The sequence below is a fragment of the Etheostoma spectabile genome, chromosome 17, assembly GCF_008692095.1.
Source record: "Etheostoma spectabile isolate EspeVRDwgs_2016 chromosome 17, UIUC_Espe_1.0, whole genome shotgun sequence".
Classification (NCBI taxonomy): Eukaryota; Metazoa; Chordata; class Actinopteri; order Perciformes; family Percidae; genus Etheostoma; species Etheostoma spectabile.
Window position 1 is genome coordinate 19,689,130 of NC_045749.1, and position 21,380 is coordinate 19,710,509.

Genomic DNA, 21,380 nt, shown 5'->3' on the forward strand with positions numbered 1-21,380 from the left:
CCCGTCCTTTTGATTGAATTCTTTCTCATAGTCTTGTTGTTTCTGACCGACCGCGGAACACTTTCCTGAGTGAGTCAGCGTCCTTGGGATTGGTTGCCTCCACTCATCCAAGGGTGATGAGCAACTCAGCCTATTTTATTTGCGAAAATGCCTGCTGGGAATCCAGACAATGTCAGTTGATGCTTGAAATAAATCTCAGAGCATTGACAAATGTCAAAGCTAAATAGGGGGAAGCCTGGGCCAGGGTATGCAGTGCGGGTGAAAGAGATCTGTGTAAGTTGAACAATGGTGTGTTCAGGCTGGGTAACTGGAGGGACAATGCCACAGGGAAACAACACTTTGTGGCTCGATGCAGGATTATTTGACCAAAATCAGGAAAACCAAGAATGTTTTCATTGTTGACACATATCTTTATGCAGATTCTGCCAGTATAGCAGAATCACATGTATGTGTTCATGAGGCACAGGCCTTCATCGAATTGGGTGGCTCATGTTCTACTTGTGCACAGATGGCAGTGGGCAGAAGAATTGGTAATTGGAAGGGACTGTGTTGCATACTGACCCTCTCTGCAGGGGAAAAACAAGCTGAAAAGAGTGCTATACAGTAAAAGTTTAACTCAACGTGCTGTATAGGACAGTGGTTCCCAAACTTTTTCAGCTCAAGACCCAAAAGAGAAATTTGGTGTCTCCCCAGGACCCAAATTTACAAAAATACACCATGAATCATTGTAACATCTACATTTTTAAACTGTGGACAAAAGAAGGAACAAACCATGAATTGAAATGTATATGAAGCATATTTATTCCATTATGAAAGTAAACAAAAACTGAAAAGGTCTCTATTCTCCTTTCTGTGTCTCAACCCTTTCTCAACTCATTTTCTTATCCCCTCCTAGGATAAGAAAAGAGAGAGAGAGAGAGAGAGAGAGAAAACCCCACAGCATCTCAGCTGAACAGACCAGTGTAGCAAAAAAGAATGCTCATTCACATAAGACTGACATGCATTATACTCTTTTTTTTCCAATTGGCAACCTATCGGCATTTTGGGTCCCGACCCTAAGTTTGGGAAACACTGGTATAGGAGATCACAATGGAAACACTACAACTAGTGCATGGGGCTACATGTGTCTGGTTGTACGAGCAAATGGCAGATTACCTCCTCTTGAAATCCGAAATGAATGGCTCTGCTGACAAGTGGGTGTGGATTAGGTCATTGTGTTACTCATGCGCTCCCGAAATAGCCAACTATTCCTTACCATCAGAGCTGCAGTGTAATTTCTGCTCAAAACAAGGACATGTTGTCTCTCCATCTTCAGTTTCACCATTTGAAATGCTGCTGAGGAGGAACATAGAACCGTCTATATCACTATTAGATAACACCTGTCCTGATTATGGCATTATAGACTTCTCAGACTCAAGCCTAAAAGTCTAGTGCAGGTTTTCATCACTCAACAAGTGTATAATACGTCTTGTCCGATGCGTGAGACAATGAATAGTCAGTAGGCCAAGCCATTGAAGGGTGGGATGAAATTCCGGGATTCAAGTATGAGGGGATGAACAGGGATCAATGATGGACCAGTGAGGAACTCAGGGAGTAAGACTCCCCCTCCGCCCCCCCGCCCCCTGTGGTTTCTGTAATGAAAGGGAGCCGTCAGAACTGAGATTTTCAAGAAACATACATGTGGAGGTAGACACATGAAAGTGAATTATAGTGCAGCGTGGTCTTTGTTCCTCAATCTAGGAAAGACTGAAAGATGAATTAAATGGGAAATAAATGCCTGGATAACAAAAAAAATGTTAATGGATCAGTTGATTGATTGGTAAATGTTTTTTGGGGATTTCGACGATTTGGTTTTCTATTACAGAGTTGTATGATTGCATATTGAGAAACAATTGAAAACACTTGGATAAGGTTTATTTTTGTACTTAAAGATGTAAAGGTATGGATATTCCAAAAAGGGTAGGACCTGAAAAGCATTTTGCTTCCTCCTACTCCATCAAGGGTATTTATTTAAGTCTTTATGTATTTTTCTTCTTCTTGCTTCTTCTTCTTCTTTTATAGTGAACTACCTCTGTGTTTTGTATTTGCATATTTTTTGTTTCTTCTTTGATTGATCGACATAATCTATTAATTCATTCATCTGCTAACATTGATGTGAATTCAAAATACAAAATTAGCTTCAGACACTTATCCACCAGGTGGCCCCAGTTGCCAGTTTATTAGGTACCCCTAGCTAAAACAAAAACAAAAATCCAATTTAACAGTCTTGCAATACATCATCCCTTCATGAAGGTATTAAAGCACCCACATTATGCTCATTGTCAGGTTTATAATAGTATTTAAAGGTTACATCAGAATAGATTTACACGGTTTAATTTTCAAAAAACACCATATTTTTGTTGTACTGTGCATTAGTGCAACTCCTCATTTCACCCTGTGTGTTGAGCTTTCTGTTTTACCTACAGAGAGTCCTTACAGTACCTGGATAAGGACTACTAGCCAGTCAGAAGCAGAGTATGAAGGCGTGCCCTGACAGTACCTAGATAAGGACTACTAGCCAGTCAGAAGCAGATTATGAATTATGAGGGCGTGCCCTTACAGTCCCTAGGTAGGGACTACTAGCTAGTCAGAAGTAGAGTATGAGGGCGTACCCTGACAGTACCTAGGTAAGGACTACTAGCCAGTCAGAAGTAGAGTATGAGAGCGTGCCCTGACAGTACCTAGGTAAGGACTACTAGCCAGTCAGAAGCAGAGTATGAGGGCCCTGACAGTACCTAGGTAAGGACTACTAGCCAGTCAGAAGCAGAGTATGAGGGCCCTGACAGTACCTAGGTAAGGACTACTAGCCAGTCAGAAGCAGAGTATGAGGGCGTGCCCTGACAGTACCTAGGTAAGGACTACTAGCCAGTCAGAAGCAGAGTATGAGGGCGTGCCCTGACAGTACCTAGGTAAGGACTACTAGCCAGTCAGAAGCAGAGTATGAGGGCCCTGACAGTACCTAGGTAAGGACTGCTAGCCAGTCAGAAGCAGAGTATAAGAGCGTGCCCTGACGGTACTTAGATTAGGACTACTAGCCAGTCAGAAGCAGAGTATGAGGGCGTGCTCTGACAGTACCTAGGTAAGGACTACTAGCCAGTCAGAAGCATAGTATGAGGGCGTGCCTTGACAGTACCTAGGTAAGGACTACTAGCCAGTCAGAAGCAGAGTATGAGGGCCCTGACAGTACCTAGATAAGGACTACTAGCCAGTCAGTAGCAGAGTACGAGGGCTTTTTCACTTTGTAAACCTATAACGTGCACAAAAAAGATATTTAATGCAATAAAGGAAAGGGAAAAAGCCAAAAAGAACAATATGAGCAATTTAATGTTCAGTTTTTGTGGAAATTGTTTAAGAGATGTGTTGATTTAACTCTATGTTCATGTTGGTATTGTGGTCTAATACCAACATAGTCTTGTAAGTACCAATGTATCTCTAAGTCTTTATCCAATGGAAGGTGACACTTGTCATGTTTCTTGGGAGGTTCCACTTTTTTATAGTGGGTCACTTTTTGGCACCACAGGGCAGTTGAGGGTTAAATACCGCTGTTCCTCAAGCAACCACAGCCTCCAACTGATTTACTCACCACTAAGTGGCTGTGATATACCAGTAATGTAAATAGATGGGGACACCTTACTCATTGTTTCTTCACATCATGACCAAACTAGTTTTGCGGGAGGATTGATTGCTCAGCAGTGCTCAAGGTGTCCCTTTAAAATCCCTTGCATGCTGATTTCCTTTGAGTTTCGGATATTAAACACTTATTCTTTTTTTCTGTGTACACCTCATATGCCCCAGAAATGAAGCCAGAGTGTCTGTTTGTATTAGACGCATCACTGTATCTAAAAATAAAGGTTAAGGAGGGAAGAAAAGATCATCCCCATTCTCCGTGAGTAACTAAAGTCTTTCGTTGTTGTAGCAGAAATGAATAAATTCATGCCAGGAATCCCACTGTGAACCAAAATGCATCCATAATTTAAAAACCCATCCAGTATGTGGGAGTACAGTTTCAGAGCTACAGTTAGATGTGTGTGGGTGGGTAATATATTGTGCTGGGTTTTTGAAGGCCTGTTGGGGAAAATGGCTGAGGAAAAGAAGAAGGAGCAAAGGGGAAAGTGCAGAGAGAAAAAAAGATTGATGGTGAGTGCGTTTCTGCGTCCCAAGTGGTAGTTTTTGGGGGTGGGAGGTCACCGTATCTTACAAGCTATCATCCAGCAATGCTGTGAGATAGTTAAAAAACAAGATGAGGGGGGGGGGGGGGAACAAGTGATAAGAAGAAGTGCTCTACTTCAGATTACATATTTTGTCTTCAATCGTGCTGAAAACAAAACACTCTCCAACTGCCATTGCAACTGCATTTGTGTATTTGCATGTGTAACTTCTATAAAATGAAAATATCTATACTAACTATGATTAATACCTTTAATTCTTCAATTGCTATCAATCCAATCCATCCGCAAAAGCCCCCCCCATTGCAATCAAGCTTTATTGCAGTAATAATGATTTTGTACAGCGTCTCTAGTGAGTGCCCATTAGAACAACAAAGCTGCCCTGTGCAATACCTGCTGCCTGCCACAGTTCATGGCGGGGGGGGGGGGGGGCGTGCTGAATATAAATGAGGGTTTGTTCTGTGGATGCATAGAGGCGGCTGTTTGGATTAATTAATGGGAACCTGGTTTCCTGTGCCGCTGAGAACCTGTGGAGCCCTCCTCTTAGCCTGGTGGGATATAATGAATAGTGCAGATCAGTTGGCGGAGCTGTCAGCTCAGGCGGAAGGCATCACCTTTTACCCCGGTGAAAGGCAAGTTTTATAGCCCAGATAATGGTCGGCAAGTGCAGCTCTCGTGTGGGGTGGCTCTGTCTCGCGGGTTCAAGTGGAATTGCGGTACAGGTTGGATTTTGTTACAAAAGCAATCATGCCTTTCTCTGTACTGAGTTCCATTTTTTAAACAATTAAATAGGTGAAGAAGGGCACACCAGTGTGCCAAGCAGCGAGGCATTAAGAGCATATTTTTGGCCAATCACTGAGCTAATGCGAATTAAAACTCATTCAGTGAAAGTGTGGTCAAACCGGAAGTCACTACCCATTGATTTTACTGATGACAGGGGGCCTTTTGCTTCCTGATTCAAATTGATCCCCTTTCATTCCCAAACAATAAAATATTAAAACGTGCCAATGTCTAGCCATGTTGAAAGAAAAGCTAGGAATTAACTGTCATTCAGGAGGGATCAGTTGTTCATATTAGGGATGAAGTGATTTTCCTCCAGCTGCAGTACCTAAAGGCTCAGTATTTGCAGATACAGATTATCCAACACTGCTGTCTTTTCTTGAAATTTAAAGTCTGTATACATCATTAATGCTGCAACCAATGGTTATATAATTTCTCGATTTCTTTTTTTTTTTAATTATGATCATTTTTTGAAAGATGATGTCCTCAAATGTCTTGTTTGGTCCACACCTCAAAGATAAATTCCGTTTACTGTCACAGAAGAGTGTAGAATCTAGAAAATATTCACATTTAAGAAGCGGGAATTTTGGACTAAAAAAGCGATTGATCTGTTTTCAAAATACTTTCATGTAATAGTTGACAGCTACTGTGATTTATTAATGTTTGCAGCTTGAAACCACCCTGTGACTTTGATCTTTCTTATTAAGGCTAAAGTGAGGACAGACATGGTTGTAGCACAAAAACTCTCAGTGGCCTGTTGTGACTGAACGAATGCTGGTGATTTGGAACATATAGAATAGAATAGAATAGAATGCCTTTATCAGTGTAGTAATTGTGCAACGAGATTGAAGCCACCCCTTTACAGTGTCAACAAAAATATAGAAATATTAAATATTAAAATATAACATGTAAGTAGTGCAGAAAACAAGAGAGAGGGGGGGTGTGGTTCATTGTTCCTGAGAGCAACTGTATACATATATTAAGTAGTAGAGAGATAAAGGGTTTGTATCCACATTATGCAGAAATATAGTTCGCTGTATCAAAAGTCCTGAGTATTAAATATTGCACAGTAATGAGATTAACTGATTGAGTATTAATACTAATCTACAGTATATGGATCTATATGGATTTATATGGATCCAGGGTATGAGATCTGTGCATAACTAGTTAATATTCTGCTTTATAGCACTGCTAAGTGAACTTAAACATCAAAACAGAAGGGATAGTGCAATGAGTGGAAGGACATCAAGGTAATACAATTATTTGAAATTAATTTCCTCAAACGCTAGAAACACTTGAACCTTTCAGATTCCGTCTGAGTTTCACCTTGCCAGCTCTGGTTTGGCTGCACCTTTTATGCTCACACCTGTAGGGGATTAAGATGGTGCACCTCCAGAATCTCACAAGAAGCCAATAATGCAAACCGCATATGCAAAAACGTGACACACACAGGTGCTGTGACATGTCCTAGTCCCACGTCTCAGCGAGGCGTCCCTGCCAACCTGGGGTAAAAAGCTGACGCTCAGAAACAATGTAGAAAGATTGCACTCATCTTTCTACATTGTTTCTGTTTAGAGTATGTATATATTAGTGTGTCTACATTAGTGTGTATATATTGTTTGTTGGGTTGTTTGTTTTGAATGTGTAAGCACATTGTGAGCAACGATGCTCCAAAGGAAAATTCCTCGTATGTGTCGTCATACCTGGTCAATAAAGCTGATTCTGATTCTGATTCTGATTCTCAGCGTCAGATATAGATGCAAAAGCTCCTCTTTAGCGTCTGTATGAAACGCACCGGGCAGAGCAGCAGATCGCCAGTGGTGGTGTAAGATGACATTGTATTTACAGCGTTTATGAGTAGTATGGCAGACTGAAAATCCCAATAAGAAGGTCGGCTGGGGTGGTGGGTGGGTCAAACAACACAGGACGTTCACCCCTGAGACCTGGGTTCATTCATGTCCCGCATTCTCGATGCTCTGGGACTGGTGTGAATTTCAAATGAAAACTATTTGGTTGTTTTTTCTCGACACTTTTGTCACTTTTTCAGATGTCTTTATCCACTTTTTCTGCGCTTTTTGCACAATTTTTCCAGTTTTTGGACCTTTTTTTCCCCCTTTTTTAGCGTTCTTTTATCATTTCTTTCCAACGCTATAAAATTGTAACCAAATGTAATGAAAGTAGTGTACTGATTGTTTATTTTATTTGTTATGAGTGTTGTAGGGAACCGTCCACCTTATGTTTTTTTATGTTTTTTGACAATTTGCTTGAAAGAAACCCAAATTTCGGATATGGGAACCTTTTGAAAATGGGTCAAATTTGACTTGGGGACAACATGAAGGTTAAGTGAAACGTACCATTTTTTTATTTAACTAATTGATTCCTGTATTCATGCGTTTATTCATTTATTTAATCATTCCATGCATGTCAGTTAAACATACTGTACGTCCAGACCCAGAGCTCCAAAGGAGACTTTTTGCATCAATAACAAAGACACCTGACCAAGTATCGCTTTTTGATGCTCTAGGACTGGTATGAATTTAAAATGAAAACTATTTGGTTGTCTTTTCTCAACACTTTTGTCACTTTCCTGATGTTTTTGTCACTTTTTATGATGTTTTTATCCATATTTTCTGCTCTTTTTGCACAATTTGTCAATTTTTTGGACATTTTTTCCCTCTATTTTTAACGTTTTTTTATCATTTCTTTCCAACGCTATAACATTTTAACCAAATGTAATGAAAGTAGTCTACTGATTGTTTATTTGACTTGTTATGAGTGTTGTAGGGGAACCATCCACCTTATGCTTTTTTATGTTTTTTGACAATTTGCTTGAAAGAAACCCAAATTTCTGATATAGAAACCTTTTAAAAAAGGGTCAAATTTGACCTGAGGACAACAGAAGGGTTAAGTGAAACGTCCATGTTTTAACCCCACCCACGATCTTTTCCTAAACTTAAAGTACCCTGAAATAAATAAAAGTAAACCTTTTTTTTTTGATTCATGTATTCATGTATTTATTCATTTATTTAATGCATTCCATTTAAACATACTGTACGTTCAGACCCAGAGCGCCAAAAGAGACTTTTTGCATCAATAGCAAAGACACCTGACAAAGCATTGCTTTTTGATGCTCTGGGACTAAGAATGCATTGAAACCTTCCACTAGTCCAACACTGTTCAGTAGAAGTAGTCGTAGTTAAGTGGTCTGCATGATAGCGGTGCTGCCATGTGCAGCAGAGTGAAAAGGTGGAAAGATATTCATCAAGCGCGGAATAAAGCAATAAGGCCCAGTGGAATGTGAAACAATGACTCCTTCCAGGTGGTGCTGTGCTGTGAATGGAGTGGGGGGAATAGGATGAGACAGAAAGCTCGTCTGGCTGCCTGGATGTTAGCATTGGACTTGGCAGCTCTCTGCCAGGGAAACGCTGACAGGCAGGCACGCCTGTCACAGCACATAAGTGCCTCCTTGCACAACCCTGAAGGGCAGGTCAGCGCACAAGCCCAGTCCCACACTCAAGCCACAGACCGGAGTGTGAAGTGGGGGCATGTGTCACAGCCTTTATACGGTCGAATGCTTCGAAAGGTGAGAGAAAGGCCACTGACATTGTAGGAATGCACATACTTTTCCCGTACTTTGCTTAATTAGAGGGACCTCGGTGATTAAACTGTACTCGGGGTGAGCCTTTCTGCAAGCAGAGCCATATTAGTGTTCACTAAAAAACACTGTACACAGATTTCAGAAAAGTAGTTTTATGCATGCCTCACAGATCAATGATCCTCTTTAATTATAATTTTACTAACAGCTGGGCTGTAGTACCGGACTCAAGTCCGGACTTGAGATCGTTTTTCTGTGGTCTCGGACTTGTCTCGGATTCGCTAGTATTTGGACTCGGACTTGTCTCGGTCTTGGCCGCTGGTCTTGCCAAATATGGCTTTTGGTCTTGACCGAGTCCATTTGTCTTTATTATGTTGATAATAATATTGGAGAGAAAGTGAAACCAGAAATGATTGTCTCGATGCTGTCATGCATAAGACCTTTTTTCTGTCCTGGACTCGGTCTTGACTCAGACTTGAACCTCTTTGGACTCGGTCTTGTCTTGGACTCGACTAGTCCTGGTCTTGGACTTGTCTTGGACTCGACTAATGCGGTCTTGACTACAGCCCTGACTGACAGCTCCTCAACAAAAGAGGATTTCTGATCATTTTCTAAGGAGTGCCGTGTGCTGTACACCTCTCTTTTACAATGGTGGATCATTTTTAAATGAAACTGTTTTGTAACTGTTCCCTTCGAATTTTACTGCGGATTAGACAAAATGGAAATGTCAAAATATTCTCTTTCATCAGCCTGTCTTGATCTAGACGAAACAGAACAAACTTTTTCTGATGGGAAAATTGGACAGCCTTTATTAAAACTGCCTTACTGCTGCTGTAAAAGCCACGCAATAACCCACCCTTTAAAACCCAAATAGGTGACGCAGTAATTCAACATTTTATGCTAGGAAGATGACCCCCTGCATGCTTTAATCATTTAATCACACCACAGTGTGTTGAAGTGACTTCTGTTAGAAGATCATTTATTAAAAAAAGAGTTAAAAATGATCTGTAACCCTTTTTTTGTAGCCTATACGAATATAAGTGATGAGTAATATGTACGTGCTGAGCACACTCTGCTTGCCATATGCATCCAGAATAGTACTCTGTAGTTTGGTTTTGTGTGTGTGTGTGTGTGTGTGTGAGTGTGTTAGTCTGTTCCCATGCAGGGAATATGACCTTTGCTGCTGAAGTTGGGTGTTTGCATAGCCTGGCCCTGTTGTTTTGACTAGCACAGCTCTCGCAGCTTGTTTTCCATGCGAAGGCATCTGAGGACTTTTATTTTGTAAATGAATTCCATGACATTTAAAACAAAATGCCTTCTGCTATTTCATCTCATGGCTCATGGAACATCTTTACATTTGTATTATTTTTTTTCCTTCTGTTTTTTATTTTTTTTTCTGATTATGAATTTAAAATGAAAACTATTTTTGGTTGTCTTTTCTCGACACTTTTGTCTCTTTCCTGACGTTTTCGTCACTTTTTCCAATGTTTTTATCCATTTTCTCCAGTGCTTTTTGATGTTTTTTCCTCCATATTTTTTAAGCTTTTTTGGACATTTCTTACACTTTTTTTAGTGTTCTTTTATCATTTCTTTTTTAAATAAAATTGATTTAAACCAAATATAATGAAAGCAGTGTATTGATTGTTTATTTTACTTGGTATGACTGTTGTAGGGCACCATTCTCATTATTTTTTATTTTTGACAATTTGCTTGAAAGAAACCCAAATTTATGATATAGAAACCTTTTGAAAATGGGTCAAATTTGACCCAAGGACAACAGGAGGGTTAAGTGAACGCTAACAATTTAACAAGAACACATCAAAGGCATGAAAACAGGGTGAAAACAGCCAATGTTAAAGAAGTTGAAAAGTTGAAAAGACAAGAAAGCAAATGTGAATTTTCCCATGGTTGTGAATCCTCTTCTGCAACATTAGAAGTCTAATTTAATGCTCTATATCCTTTTTCTTGTGTTTGCTGAATTTCATTGCCCTGGTATTGATGTTTCTTGTCATGTATAGGAAATCAAAGTCATCTAAAAGTGAGAACCCATCTGATTTCCTGCAATAAATTTGCCTTTATTAGTCTCCAAATGCCTTGATTTGATTCACCTGTATTGATTTGAGTCTGGATTCTGACCTGGTAAAGGAAGACGGAGCACTCTGGTCTTGTCTTTTGGCCCGCCGCCACACTTGCGTATTTCAGACACATTTTCTAACGAGCTGTCTGGCTAACTGTTTTTTTTTCAGCCGGAGAAATTACAGTATCAATTGAAAGTTACTTTATAGAGTTACAGAAGAAAGCAGATGGGAAAGATGAAAAGAGACTCAAAGAAAGATGAATTGAGATTATCCTTTTGAGATGATACACTTATAACAGACATGGATTGTATTTATGGTCGGATTGCTTTTTCAAGGGAATGAGGAAAGTGTCATTTCAGTATAATACAGACATTCATTTCGCTTTATATGCCTGAAATCTGAAAGACTTTTCTCCTTCTTTTTGTCTTTGTTCTTCTCTACAGATGAGCTGTGGACTGCCGATGATTTGTCCTCCTCCTCCAGTTCAGATTGAATGGCAGACAAAGACTGCACTTCTCACCGCTCTTGTTATCACTGAGCTCAGAAAGACAGATCTGGTCCACGGCTAAACCATTGTCTCCTCTTTTTTTTGTTGCTTCCATCTCTTAAGCCAATCTCTGCTCTCTGCGCCACCACCATGGCTTGTTTTCTGGCATCCGCCTTTCTTCTGGTTCTCCAGACATACGCTGCCCCAACTGAGCTTGTCCAGGCAGGATTTGGCATAACACTGGACCCCATGGACCTTGATCCTGGACTACCTGTCAATGTCTCTGGAGATGTACCCTCATCTCCACCCCCAGGGACTAGTAAAAGAGCCCCGCACAGTATCATTATCGGGGTTCGCAAGGGGGGAACAAGAGCATTGTTGGAGATGCTAGACATCCACCCTGAGGTTGCCGCTGCTGCCACCGAGGTGCACTTCTTTGACTGGGATGAGAACTATGCCAAGGGCTTTGAGTGGTACCGTGACTTGATGCCCTACTCTTACCCCAACCAGATCACAGTGGAGAAGACTCCAGGTTACTTTACGTCAGCCCTCGCTCCAGAACGCATCTGCGCCATGAACTCGTCCATAAAGTTGCTACTGATCTTGCGAGACCCGTCCGAGCGGGTTATCTCCGACTACACCCAGGTGTACTTCAACCGGCTGGAAAACCACAAGCCGGTGCAAGCCATTGAGAATCTGTTAGTGCGCAACGGAGCACTGAATATCCGGTACAAGGCCATTCAGAGGAGCCTGTACGACGTGCACATGCGCAACTGGCTGCGCCACTTCCCACTGGAACAGATCCACATCGTAGATGGCGACGCTCTGATACGAGACCCCTTGCCGGAGCTTCAGAAGGTGGAGCGTTTTCTGAACTTGCCCCCAAGGATAGTATCCTCCAACTTCTACTTCAACCAGACCAAGGGGTTTTACTGTATCCGAAGCGACGGTCGAGAGCGCTGTCTGCATGAGTCTAAGGGACGTCCTCACCCCGCCGTCAACAGCACCGTCCTCCAGCAGCTCCGCACCTACCTACAAGAACACAACCGAACCTTCTTTAGGCTGGTGAAGCGCACCTTCGACTGGCAATGAGGAACCTAGATCGATCACATGGCGGACTAAAGGGAGCAGCTGCCTTGTCGGGGATGAGGACAAAAACGGGGCATAAAGCACTTTACAGAACTAATAAAACCCCCTTTGAATGACCTCTTTATACCTACTGTTGTGATCTTTGGTTTCAGCAGAGCACTTCTATATTTACACAATAAGGCAAAAAAAACTATAAACTGTAACTAGAGGCGTAAGATTAAATGGAAGAATCTCAAAGCTTAACAAGTCATTCTCTCTGTGTTGGAAGTGATCAAAAACTGAAACTGATTAACTTTTTTCCCCTCTCTCTTGTTTGATATTCTCGTTCTTGATAATAAATTGTTCTGCTTTCAAATGTACCACAAAAGTGGCATGCTTCTATCTTTCTCCATTTTATTCTGGCCATCAAATACCCCCTGAGGCCCTCTCACCTATGTTATTTTGGGAGTATACTAAGATAGGCAGAGGCATTAGAATGGGCCTTTGATTTGCTGTGGTGGAAGGTAGACAGTAATGCAAGGAAATGGATACCCCGGAGCGCCGCTTTGGTAGTACACGAATCACTAATGACTTTGGACATTGAAGGTAGCCTGCGCCTGCGGCTATATCAGTCAAATCTCAATAGTCAGCAAGCTGAAATCCACGGAGCTGCTGATAAAATTTGCCACGGGTCTGTTCAACAATTTGTTCAGCTGTTAAATGTAGTCATTAAATGCTGTTAAACATTTACAAATGATACTATGTCTGTGTAAACCCTCTTCTATATATTATCTCTTTCCTGAATCATACTTCACATGCAGTATTCCCAGAAACATCTTGTCAATACACAACAGATAGACACGGGTCACATTTCTTTCATTGATTAGGCTTTAAACAGAAGCCAAAGCTACAGCTCCGCTGGGATCCGATGGTCATGTGATCTCCCCACTCTGTCTGCTGGAATAAGCACTATAACTCTCCCGAGGCAAGTAGTCGTTGATGCTACATTGGATCTATATCCAGAATAGAGCATAAGAAGAGGGCATGTAGCTGTAGGCTATATAGAAAAGGATGAATATTAAAATGAATAGTGTAGTACATTGGTGACCTGGGTTTTAAATTATAAATAGACTGAGAGATTGTGTGATTTTCACCCGTGTACACAAGTTCTGTGTGATGACAAAGGCGGTGCTAAATCCACCCTAACTCATCTTACTCAGGGACTTTATCCCTTCTGCTCACCAGGGGGCACTTGGACTCCAGAGTAACTCATGTGAGGGGATTTGTCTAGACGTGCTCTTTCTAGGATCCCCTATGTGGGTGCACACGCAGGTGAAGGGCCTGTGACAGTTACCACCCGACCCTGGCCGACACCTGTCTCCTCTGGTACGTATCACCCAGCCGCTCATCTGGAAGAGAACGACATGGCACAAGCGGCTCTGCTCCACTGCCACAACAAGCACACACGCACACGCACACACACACACCCACACACACACAGTACCACTGATTCCCAAGGTGTTACATTGGCGCAGCACAGTGTTTCCATTAAGCAGGTGGGCAGGAAGGACAAAAGGGCATGTTTTGCTTACAATATGAGAGTACACACTGAACAAATTCCCATTTATAGCCTTTATGTATTGGAGGCAAAGTTGACTGAGTATGCTGGGTGTTTTGCAGAAACACTGGAAGTTGCATAGTGCATCTGTATCTGTCTAATATTGGTCTCTGAGGAATTGCAGTCAGCAATGGGTTGTTTAAGGCTAAGGATTTTTTTTATTAGCAAATCCCCTGAAGCTCATTTCACTGCAAATGCAGCTATATGACTCCATCATGGAGCTCTGTGGGCATAAGCTTTTATACAGTACTCGAGCTGTGACTACACCTGCTTTTGTGGAGCATTGTTGCTGTGTTCATGGGATTTATTGATGATATTAAAATGGTAAAATAAAACTTTTATTGCAAATGGATCCTTGTGTTACTCTTAACGTGGTATCACAATATCACACTGGAGATTCTGGTCTTTATTAAACAGACAGCCATGCTAGCAGCTCTGTAAGGCTGTACGTGTAGCACAGTGGTGCCATAGCTAAATGCTAACTTCAGCTTGCTGACATGCGCACATGCTGATGTTTGACAATATTTACCAAATAGGAACCAATCTTTGACATACAAATTTTAACATACAACATACAATTTTTGACCACACGGCGACACACACACACACCTGGACACACGCATTGCAACACCACATACGCATACATAAAAGCAGTAATATATCTGGACTATTAACTTATACCTCATGGAAATAAATAGAATCAATGGTGTTAATTGCAAATATGACTTGGACTTTTATTGATCCAAAAAGGTCAAAAGTGCAGCAATTACTCTACCCGTGGAAAGGCACCTCAGGGGCTTGAAGCTTGGGTTTAGCCTCTAAAATGCCGCTATACGGAAAGTTAAGGGATCACCAAAGTTGTTTGGTCTACATGCCAGGGGAATTACATTTCCGGACCACATTTCATGGCAGGATCCAAAACTTGAGCCGAGAAATTTGACTCAATACCACAAAATATCAACCTGATGGTGGCGCTCCATAAAGACAGGGGACTGCTAAAGTCAGTTGGGGACTATAAATGTCGAAATGTACAAATTTACCAAATGTCGTGGCAATCCAAATCCAAAACTTATTGAGATATTTCAGTCTAAAACAAAGTGCTGGACCAACCAAAAACATGCTGAGATGTAAATCTTGTTATTTATTGTCAACTAAAACAAACTGAAGGCAGCATTATATTCATCATAACAGAATTTCCCTTCAGGGATAAATAAAGTATTTCTGATTCTGATCATCTTGCAAGAGAGCTCTTTTATTAAAAACCACAATGTGTGGTGCAGCACAGTTTTCTCAATGCCCTACAGCATTTTGAGTACTACTTTTTTTCCCTTACACAGAAAAAAGCCACATGCTGCTTTGGTTGTGACATACAGGAATGCAAGGCAAGCCATTTAATACCCTCGGCACTAACAAGTTGCTTTAACTAATGGCTACTATTGAGTGCGTCACTTATCACTGCGTGTCTTTGATAACTGCCAACCTCGGGCCTAATTAAAGGTTTGAGGGGTGGTCTGGAGCAGTCTGCTGTTGCTGTTTTGGCTGGTCTTGTCATCCTAGAAGCCTCTAATGATCTGTCTGTGATTGTGATTGATGAAGCACTTAGCATTGAATCAAAGCGCGAGGAACGCTCGCTGCTTGCTAAGCTGTTTGCAAACTAACGGCACTGTATTTGCGTGATGCAAGTCTATTATGGAGGTGTCCTTGATGTGAATTAATAACCTCTGTGTCAACATTAGAAGCAGAGCCCGATGCACATTAGGAGTCCACTGACATGGCTCAGCAGGTTTATGTAAGCTATAAACAGCATGGGTCAGTGAACGGGGCCACGTCCCAATAAGATGTAGCAGTTGGCGTCTATTCATGACCACTGCAGCATCTAGACAAACCTTGTATGTCCAAAACCGTTGTTTTTTCACAGTGGTTGAATGTAAACTAAGTACTGTACTAAAGTACAAATTCAAAATGCTTGAACTCTACTTGAGTCTTTTTCATGCCAATTTTCTACTTTTACTCCGCTATATTTCAGAGAGAAATATTGTACCCAAAACACATCTATTATCTATTATCCTATCTATGGCCTACAAGTCTAGTTGAAATGATTCGCTGATTAAACACTTTGTTGATTGACGGAACTGTTTTGATTGTTTCCAGTTTCTGAAATGTGAGGATTTTTCTGCGTTGACAACTTTTACTTTTGTACTTTAAGTACATTTTTCCTGAGGATTTCCTGATAGTTTTACTTAACATTTTCAGTGCAGGATTTTTTCTTCTAACAGAATAATTGGACAGTGCGGTATTAGTACTCTTACATAAGTAAAGGATCTGAATACTGAATACACTGGCTTTTTAGGAAATGAAAAAAAGCTCATTTGAATAAAAATTGTATTGAGCTATTTACCTCAGACAAAGTCATAGGAAATCACCTCTAACCCTAAACTCGTAGACAGATAAAGGGTGACCAATAGCATTAATTAATGGAAAAAAATCAAATAATTTAGGGTTAAGGTCAGGGTTAGCTGCCTGGAAGGCGACGTTGGAGGCAAAAAACACCATTTGGCAAAATTAAATGATAAAATAAGGAGATGCAAGGTTTCTGCCTGAAAGCAACAATCATCAGTGTCTTTACAAGACATTTATTACACACCAAATGGTCTACTGTTTACATGATGATAACAGTTATTTTATAGGATTTTAAAGATAACCTTATTGCCTCAGTGAATGAGTATCTTTTTGCATATTTCTCTATTAAATACTATTCCACACAGCTGTGCACACAGGTGCGACCATCTGGATGATGCCTCCGAGCTCTCATCACTATGAAACTCTTTTCTAAAACATCAAGGTGGCTCTTTTGCAGGATAAAAAAAATGCTTTATTTCAATTCTTGCAGCCAAGACATCACCCAGCAGCAAGTTTAGTTCTGCATTAGCTGGCTCAAATGCAAAAGAAGCCTGTGGGGAGTGATGCATACAATATAGCCAACAATACCGTGCACAAATCCAACCCACTGAAGCCTTTTTACATCTTGCTTGATCAGAAAAAGAACAATGAACCTAAATCTGATGAGATCAGGGACCCGGAAACCAACACGTTTCCCAAAATACACGTCGGATTATCACACAACACAAAAGGTTCAGAAACATAAGAATCGTTCAGATAAATGTGTTTTTCACACATATTTTAGAGGCTACTTGTTTTTTTTTTCCCTTCCCCTTTTGTGATTACTTATTCATTTGTTTGTTGATTTATTTTTCATTGCCTCAGGTGCAGAGGGCATGTGTTTGATGTGTTCTCGTGGCAGTCTTTACAAAAGGGGAAGGAAAGCTTCTGCTGCATTCAGGTCAAAGGGAGGAGAAAGAGACATCTCTGCTTATTCGCGGCTGCATTATAAAAGCTTCTGATTAATCCTTTGAGGCAATGAAAAGAAAGATTTAAAAAACACGAAGGTGAGAGGGCTAGGAATGCATGGCTCATTGTAAAAACTGTCTGTGTCAGCATGTGTGAGTGGTGCCAAAATGGAAGCGTAACTTCCGCATGCAAGTTGGCCATGCTGTTCGGAAAATAGACACAATGTCAATGGAGAGTCACTGATGGAGCATTTCAGTAACGTGCCACGTGGTTTGTTAACACAGAACCATCTTTAAAGCCGTCATTGGAAACTGTTTGGGAAAGAGGAGGCATTTATCTAACAGTACCTGGCAGGTGATTGGATGAACCATCAGTCTATCCCGTTGTTTTGACACCCATAGCTGCCAGTAGCTCTTTACTGAGTGTTGATTGGTTCGGTCCACTGCTGTTCGGACACGAACCAGGTCCCCAGGTAGAGTGCTCAGCCTTGCAGCCAATGTTGACCAGCAGTCACTGCAACCAACCCCAAAAAGATTTTCCTCGTGAGAAACTTCCAAGTCGAAAAAAAGCAATTTTAAAAACCTGTGACGTCACCGCAATGTAAAGTCCATTGGCCAAGCAGCTACCCAGAAGTTGAGTTTTTTTGGTGCATGCGCCAGGCACCATTTCGAGATCCAGCTTCCAGTTAAAATAATACATACAAGATGCAATTCAAGATGGATTTTTGTGTGATATGTGATCCCGCAATTCTCGCTTGATATCGAAATATCGCGAGAATCAAGCCATCCACTGCTATCACGTGAAAACATTTTAGCTAAGAGCTTTGGTTTGCTTGAAGATGAAAATCCTTTACGGTAAATAATTGATTTTCACCTGATAAGATGTGGTAAAATACGTCAGGATGTCCAGGTACCAGTGTCTCAAGCAATAATAAGCTTAATAGAATATTACCATTCATGTTTTCTAGAGCTTTGCCCACCCAGGTTTGGATTCTACAATAGTCCATTGTGCCACCATGCCAACATCTATCTGTGGATCAACTCCTTTTTTGTTACTGTAAATTTAAAGTGTAAACACTGGTTTTACATTTTTAAAAACTGGTCTTTGGTCAAACTGCTCACAGCTCATATGCAACCTGTGATCAGGAGTCACAAGTTGGAACTGCTTGGGTGTAGAGCTGCAATGTGGCCAGAGCTTTGGATTGCCATTGTTCTGAAAATTAAACTCCAATTTATAATCTCCATGGACAACGAGACGGGACTTAAAGCATTGCTACAGCTTGGCTGGGCGTGGATCTCTCCCTCGAATCAGCAGTATAAAAGATTAACAACTGTGTTAAAAGGTATCTGGTTCTTTGGCACTAGCCTGGGTACATGAAAACATAAATAACTTTGACTCCAAACAATCGCCAAGCTTAAAATTCTGCTACCTGTGGCACTAATGGCACGTGGAAACAGAAGATTACTGTGTTGAGAGAGCTGGAAACACAATCTGCAGCTCAAATGAATTCAATTTTGGATTCTGGGTCCATTTTGGATGGTTGATTAACTATGACGGTGTGTTTTTGTTCTCAACTGCAACAACAAAGTGTTATGAATTTGCTCCGATTTCTGCCTCTGACTGGCTTCTTCTCCGTGGCAACAGTTGCCACAACATCCACCTGTAGTGTTGTTACATCATCCGGGAGGGACCCGTGTTTGTAGGTAAGGTAACATTTAGGATGTCATTAAATCATTTTAAAATGAGAATATAGAATAAGGGGAAAACACTACAAGAACCAGCACACCCACTTTGAACTGCACTAAAATACACACTATGTACTTGTGGTGCTTTCTAGCTACACAACTCTCTTTTTTAGTCACTTTATACTCAGCATTCTCCATATGTCTGAGTGCTGATACAGCATATAGACTTTCTTGAGGCTCCAGTCACTTCTGTCCCACAGCCTCTTTTATCCCTCAATCCTCCCCAGCAGCGCTTGTCTATTCAAATCAAGGCCTGGCGGAACAGTGCCAGAAGGCATTTCACTCTAGAATGGGAAATCTGCTCTCCTTTGGGTGTACAGTAGAGCCCTGGATCCCTGCTCTGATCCATCCACAGCCAAACAACATCAACAGTCGGAGTGCAGCCCCTGCAGAAAACATCACATTTCACTTCTGGCTTATAGCGGCCTGGGCCCCCAGGAGCCAAGTGTCACACAAGTTATTTCCAGCCATGGCAGAAAGAGGCAAGAGGGACCAGTCACAAGCAGGAAGTTCTCTCTGAGCCCCCTTGAAGTCTGTCAGTCTTTTTTTGCCTCACTTTCACCATCAGCTGGGATCCCTGCGAGTTCTTTCGTTCATTCATCTTCTTTTTCTGTACTTTTTTTTTTCATGGTTGCTTGGCTGCGACACTTCAGGGGGCAAGGTGACATTTTGACTCCGCTCATATTTCAATGTCGTCCCAGCTCATCACCGTCTGGATTTCATTGTCTCAAGCTCTCTCAGTGAGCCCACTCAAAGGATGGATGAGGTTCTTATTTTTAGAAAGTTAATTTATGTTATACAAATTAAGTATGCTTCACAAGTGACTCGGGCACCTTCCTATTGCTAATTCATTCCAAAGCAGCCCCTGTGTGTTGCCTCGTTTGCAGGCGTGTGCCGAGATGTGAAGATAAAATGTGTTCAAAGGGATCGCGCAGACTTCAGAGAAAGCGATAACATCAGCTCAGTCCCCCTGAAGTCCTCTGTAAAGTGAACAACATACCCCTTGTGGGGGGAGGGGGAAGGGGGGGGGGGGGTAGGGTTGCTAATCCACCAGCCTCAACCAGCGAAAACAGGTAAATAAGCCAAACGGGAGGGCAGGAAAGAAAAAGTTCAATTTCTGAGAATCACTTCTTAAAAATGAACCCCAAAATTGTGTTTTTATTTTGAACATTGGCATCTGTATCAGACTTGCATATTAGCAGTTGCTGAACAGCTTCCACGGCTTAATCAATATGCAATAAGAGAAAATATTATCCACCCAGACTGTTGTAGGAGAGTAGAAAATATGTCATTAAAATGGCATTTAGTGCCATGAAAGCTCACAATTATCTAAATGCCGTACATTGTTACTTAATCCGGCATGAGGTAAAATACTTACGCCTGTCTTATCAGACTACGCCACAAAGTGAAGCTGCGACAGAGAAAAGACTCCCATCATCCCCCTTCTGTGGGTGCTGCACATTTATGGTATTTGCCAAAAACGAAATTCCACTGTCAGGTGTGGTGACGGGTGTGAAATCTCCTCTGCCTGCTGGAAAGGAAGTATTAAACCTTCATAGTGAAATACAGAAAGCTGGACTCGCCGATGTTAGACCTCATGCCTCCCAGTCTCTTTGGTATCATGTCATCATTTGGTATCATAAACTGTCACAGAACAGCCAGGCTGCGCTGTGTGCAGTTTACTGATGTTACACTGCAGGGGTTTGGGGGTATTGATGTCAGACAGTTTGATATGTTTATCTGCTGATGCCACTTGGAGCTGCTGATGTGTAAAGTTGCAGCTTTATAATATATATGCTATTGCAGTTTGCGGTTGTTGCAGTTTTTAATATGGTGTATTAGTTTAAAGGGGCTGTACACAATACTCAGAACTATTTTCTATGTGAAGCCACAGTGGAATGATGGCTTCCTGAACAGAGAAGGAAGTCACACTCCCTCTGTGTGTGTTGTGACCTCTGTGTGTGTTTTGATCTGAGCTTCTCTCTTCTTGGTTTTGATAGCCAGTCAGACTGTGTGTGCATGTTGCGTTGGTATCACCCAGGGCCGTGACAAAGCGTTGGTACAGGACGAGATGGGGAATGGTCTATGAGATCCGATTGAACAGCCATTATTATTACTAGTCATAGAGCTATTATCTTTACTGTTACTATGATTGCCATTGTTCAACATATCATTCCATTATACCCACTAATATAATTATTATGAGTCATGTTTCAATATTTCTACATCTTCCCAACCAATGGTTGATGGTCGCTCACCAAGGGCCGAATTCTGGTTTTGAAGTCACTGTCGCACCAAATGCTCGCTCTTGGGGCAATTGTTGTGTGTCTGTAAATTCTATAGTGTGAGCTAGACCTACTCTTTCTGTAAAGTGTCCTGTGACAGCATTGTTTATGATTTCACACTACAAATCAAATCAAAATGAATTGAATTGAATCCCTAACCACTTTTTTTCC

The 21,380-nt window shown here is 41.4% G+C and overlaps 1 protein-coding gene across 1 annotated transcript in view; it reads left to right on the forward strand.

The window, feature by feature from the left end:
• The window catches only part of hs3st1l1 (heparan sulfate (glucosamine) 3-O-sulfotransferase 1-like1), a 37,669-nt gene extending 24,678 nt beyond the window's left edge, over positions 1-12,991 (forward strand). The window contains exon 2 of the mRNA XM_032541053.1: positions 11,102-12,991. Within this exon, the coding sequence (XP_032396944.1) occupies positions 11,296-12,237 (942 nt within the window). The 5' untranslated portion in view covers positions 11,102-11,295 and the 3' untranslated portion in view covers positions 12,238-12,991. The remainder of the gene's footprint in view (positions 1-11,101) is intronic.
• The last annotated feature ends 8,389 nt before the right edge of the window (positions 12,992-21,380 follow it).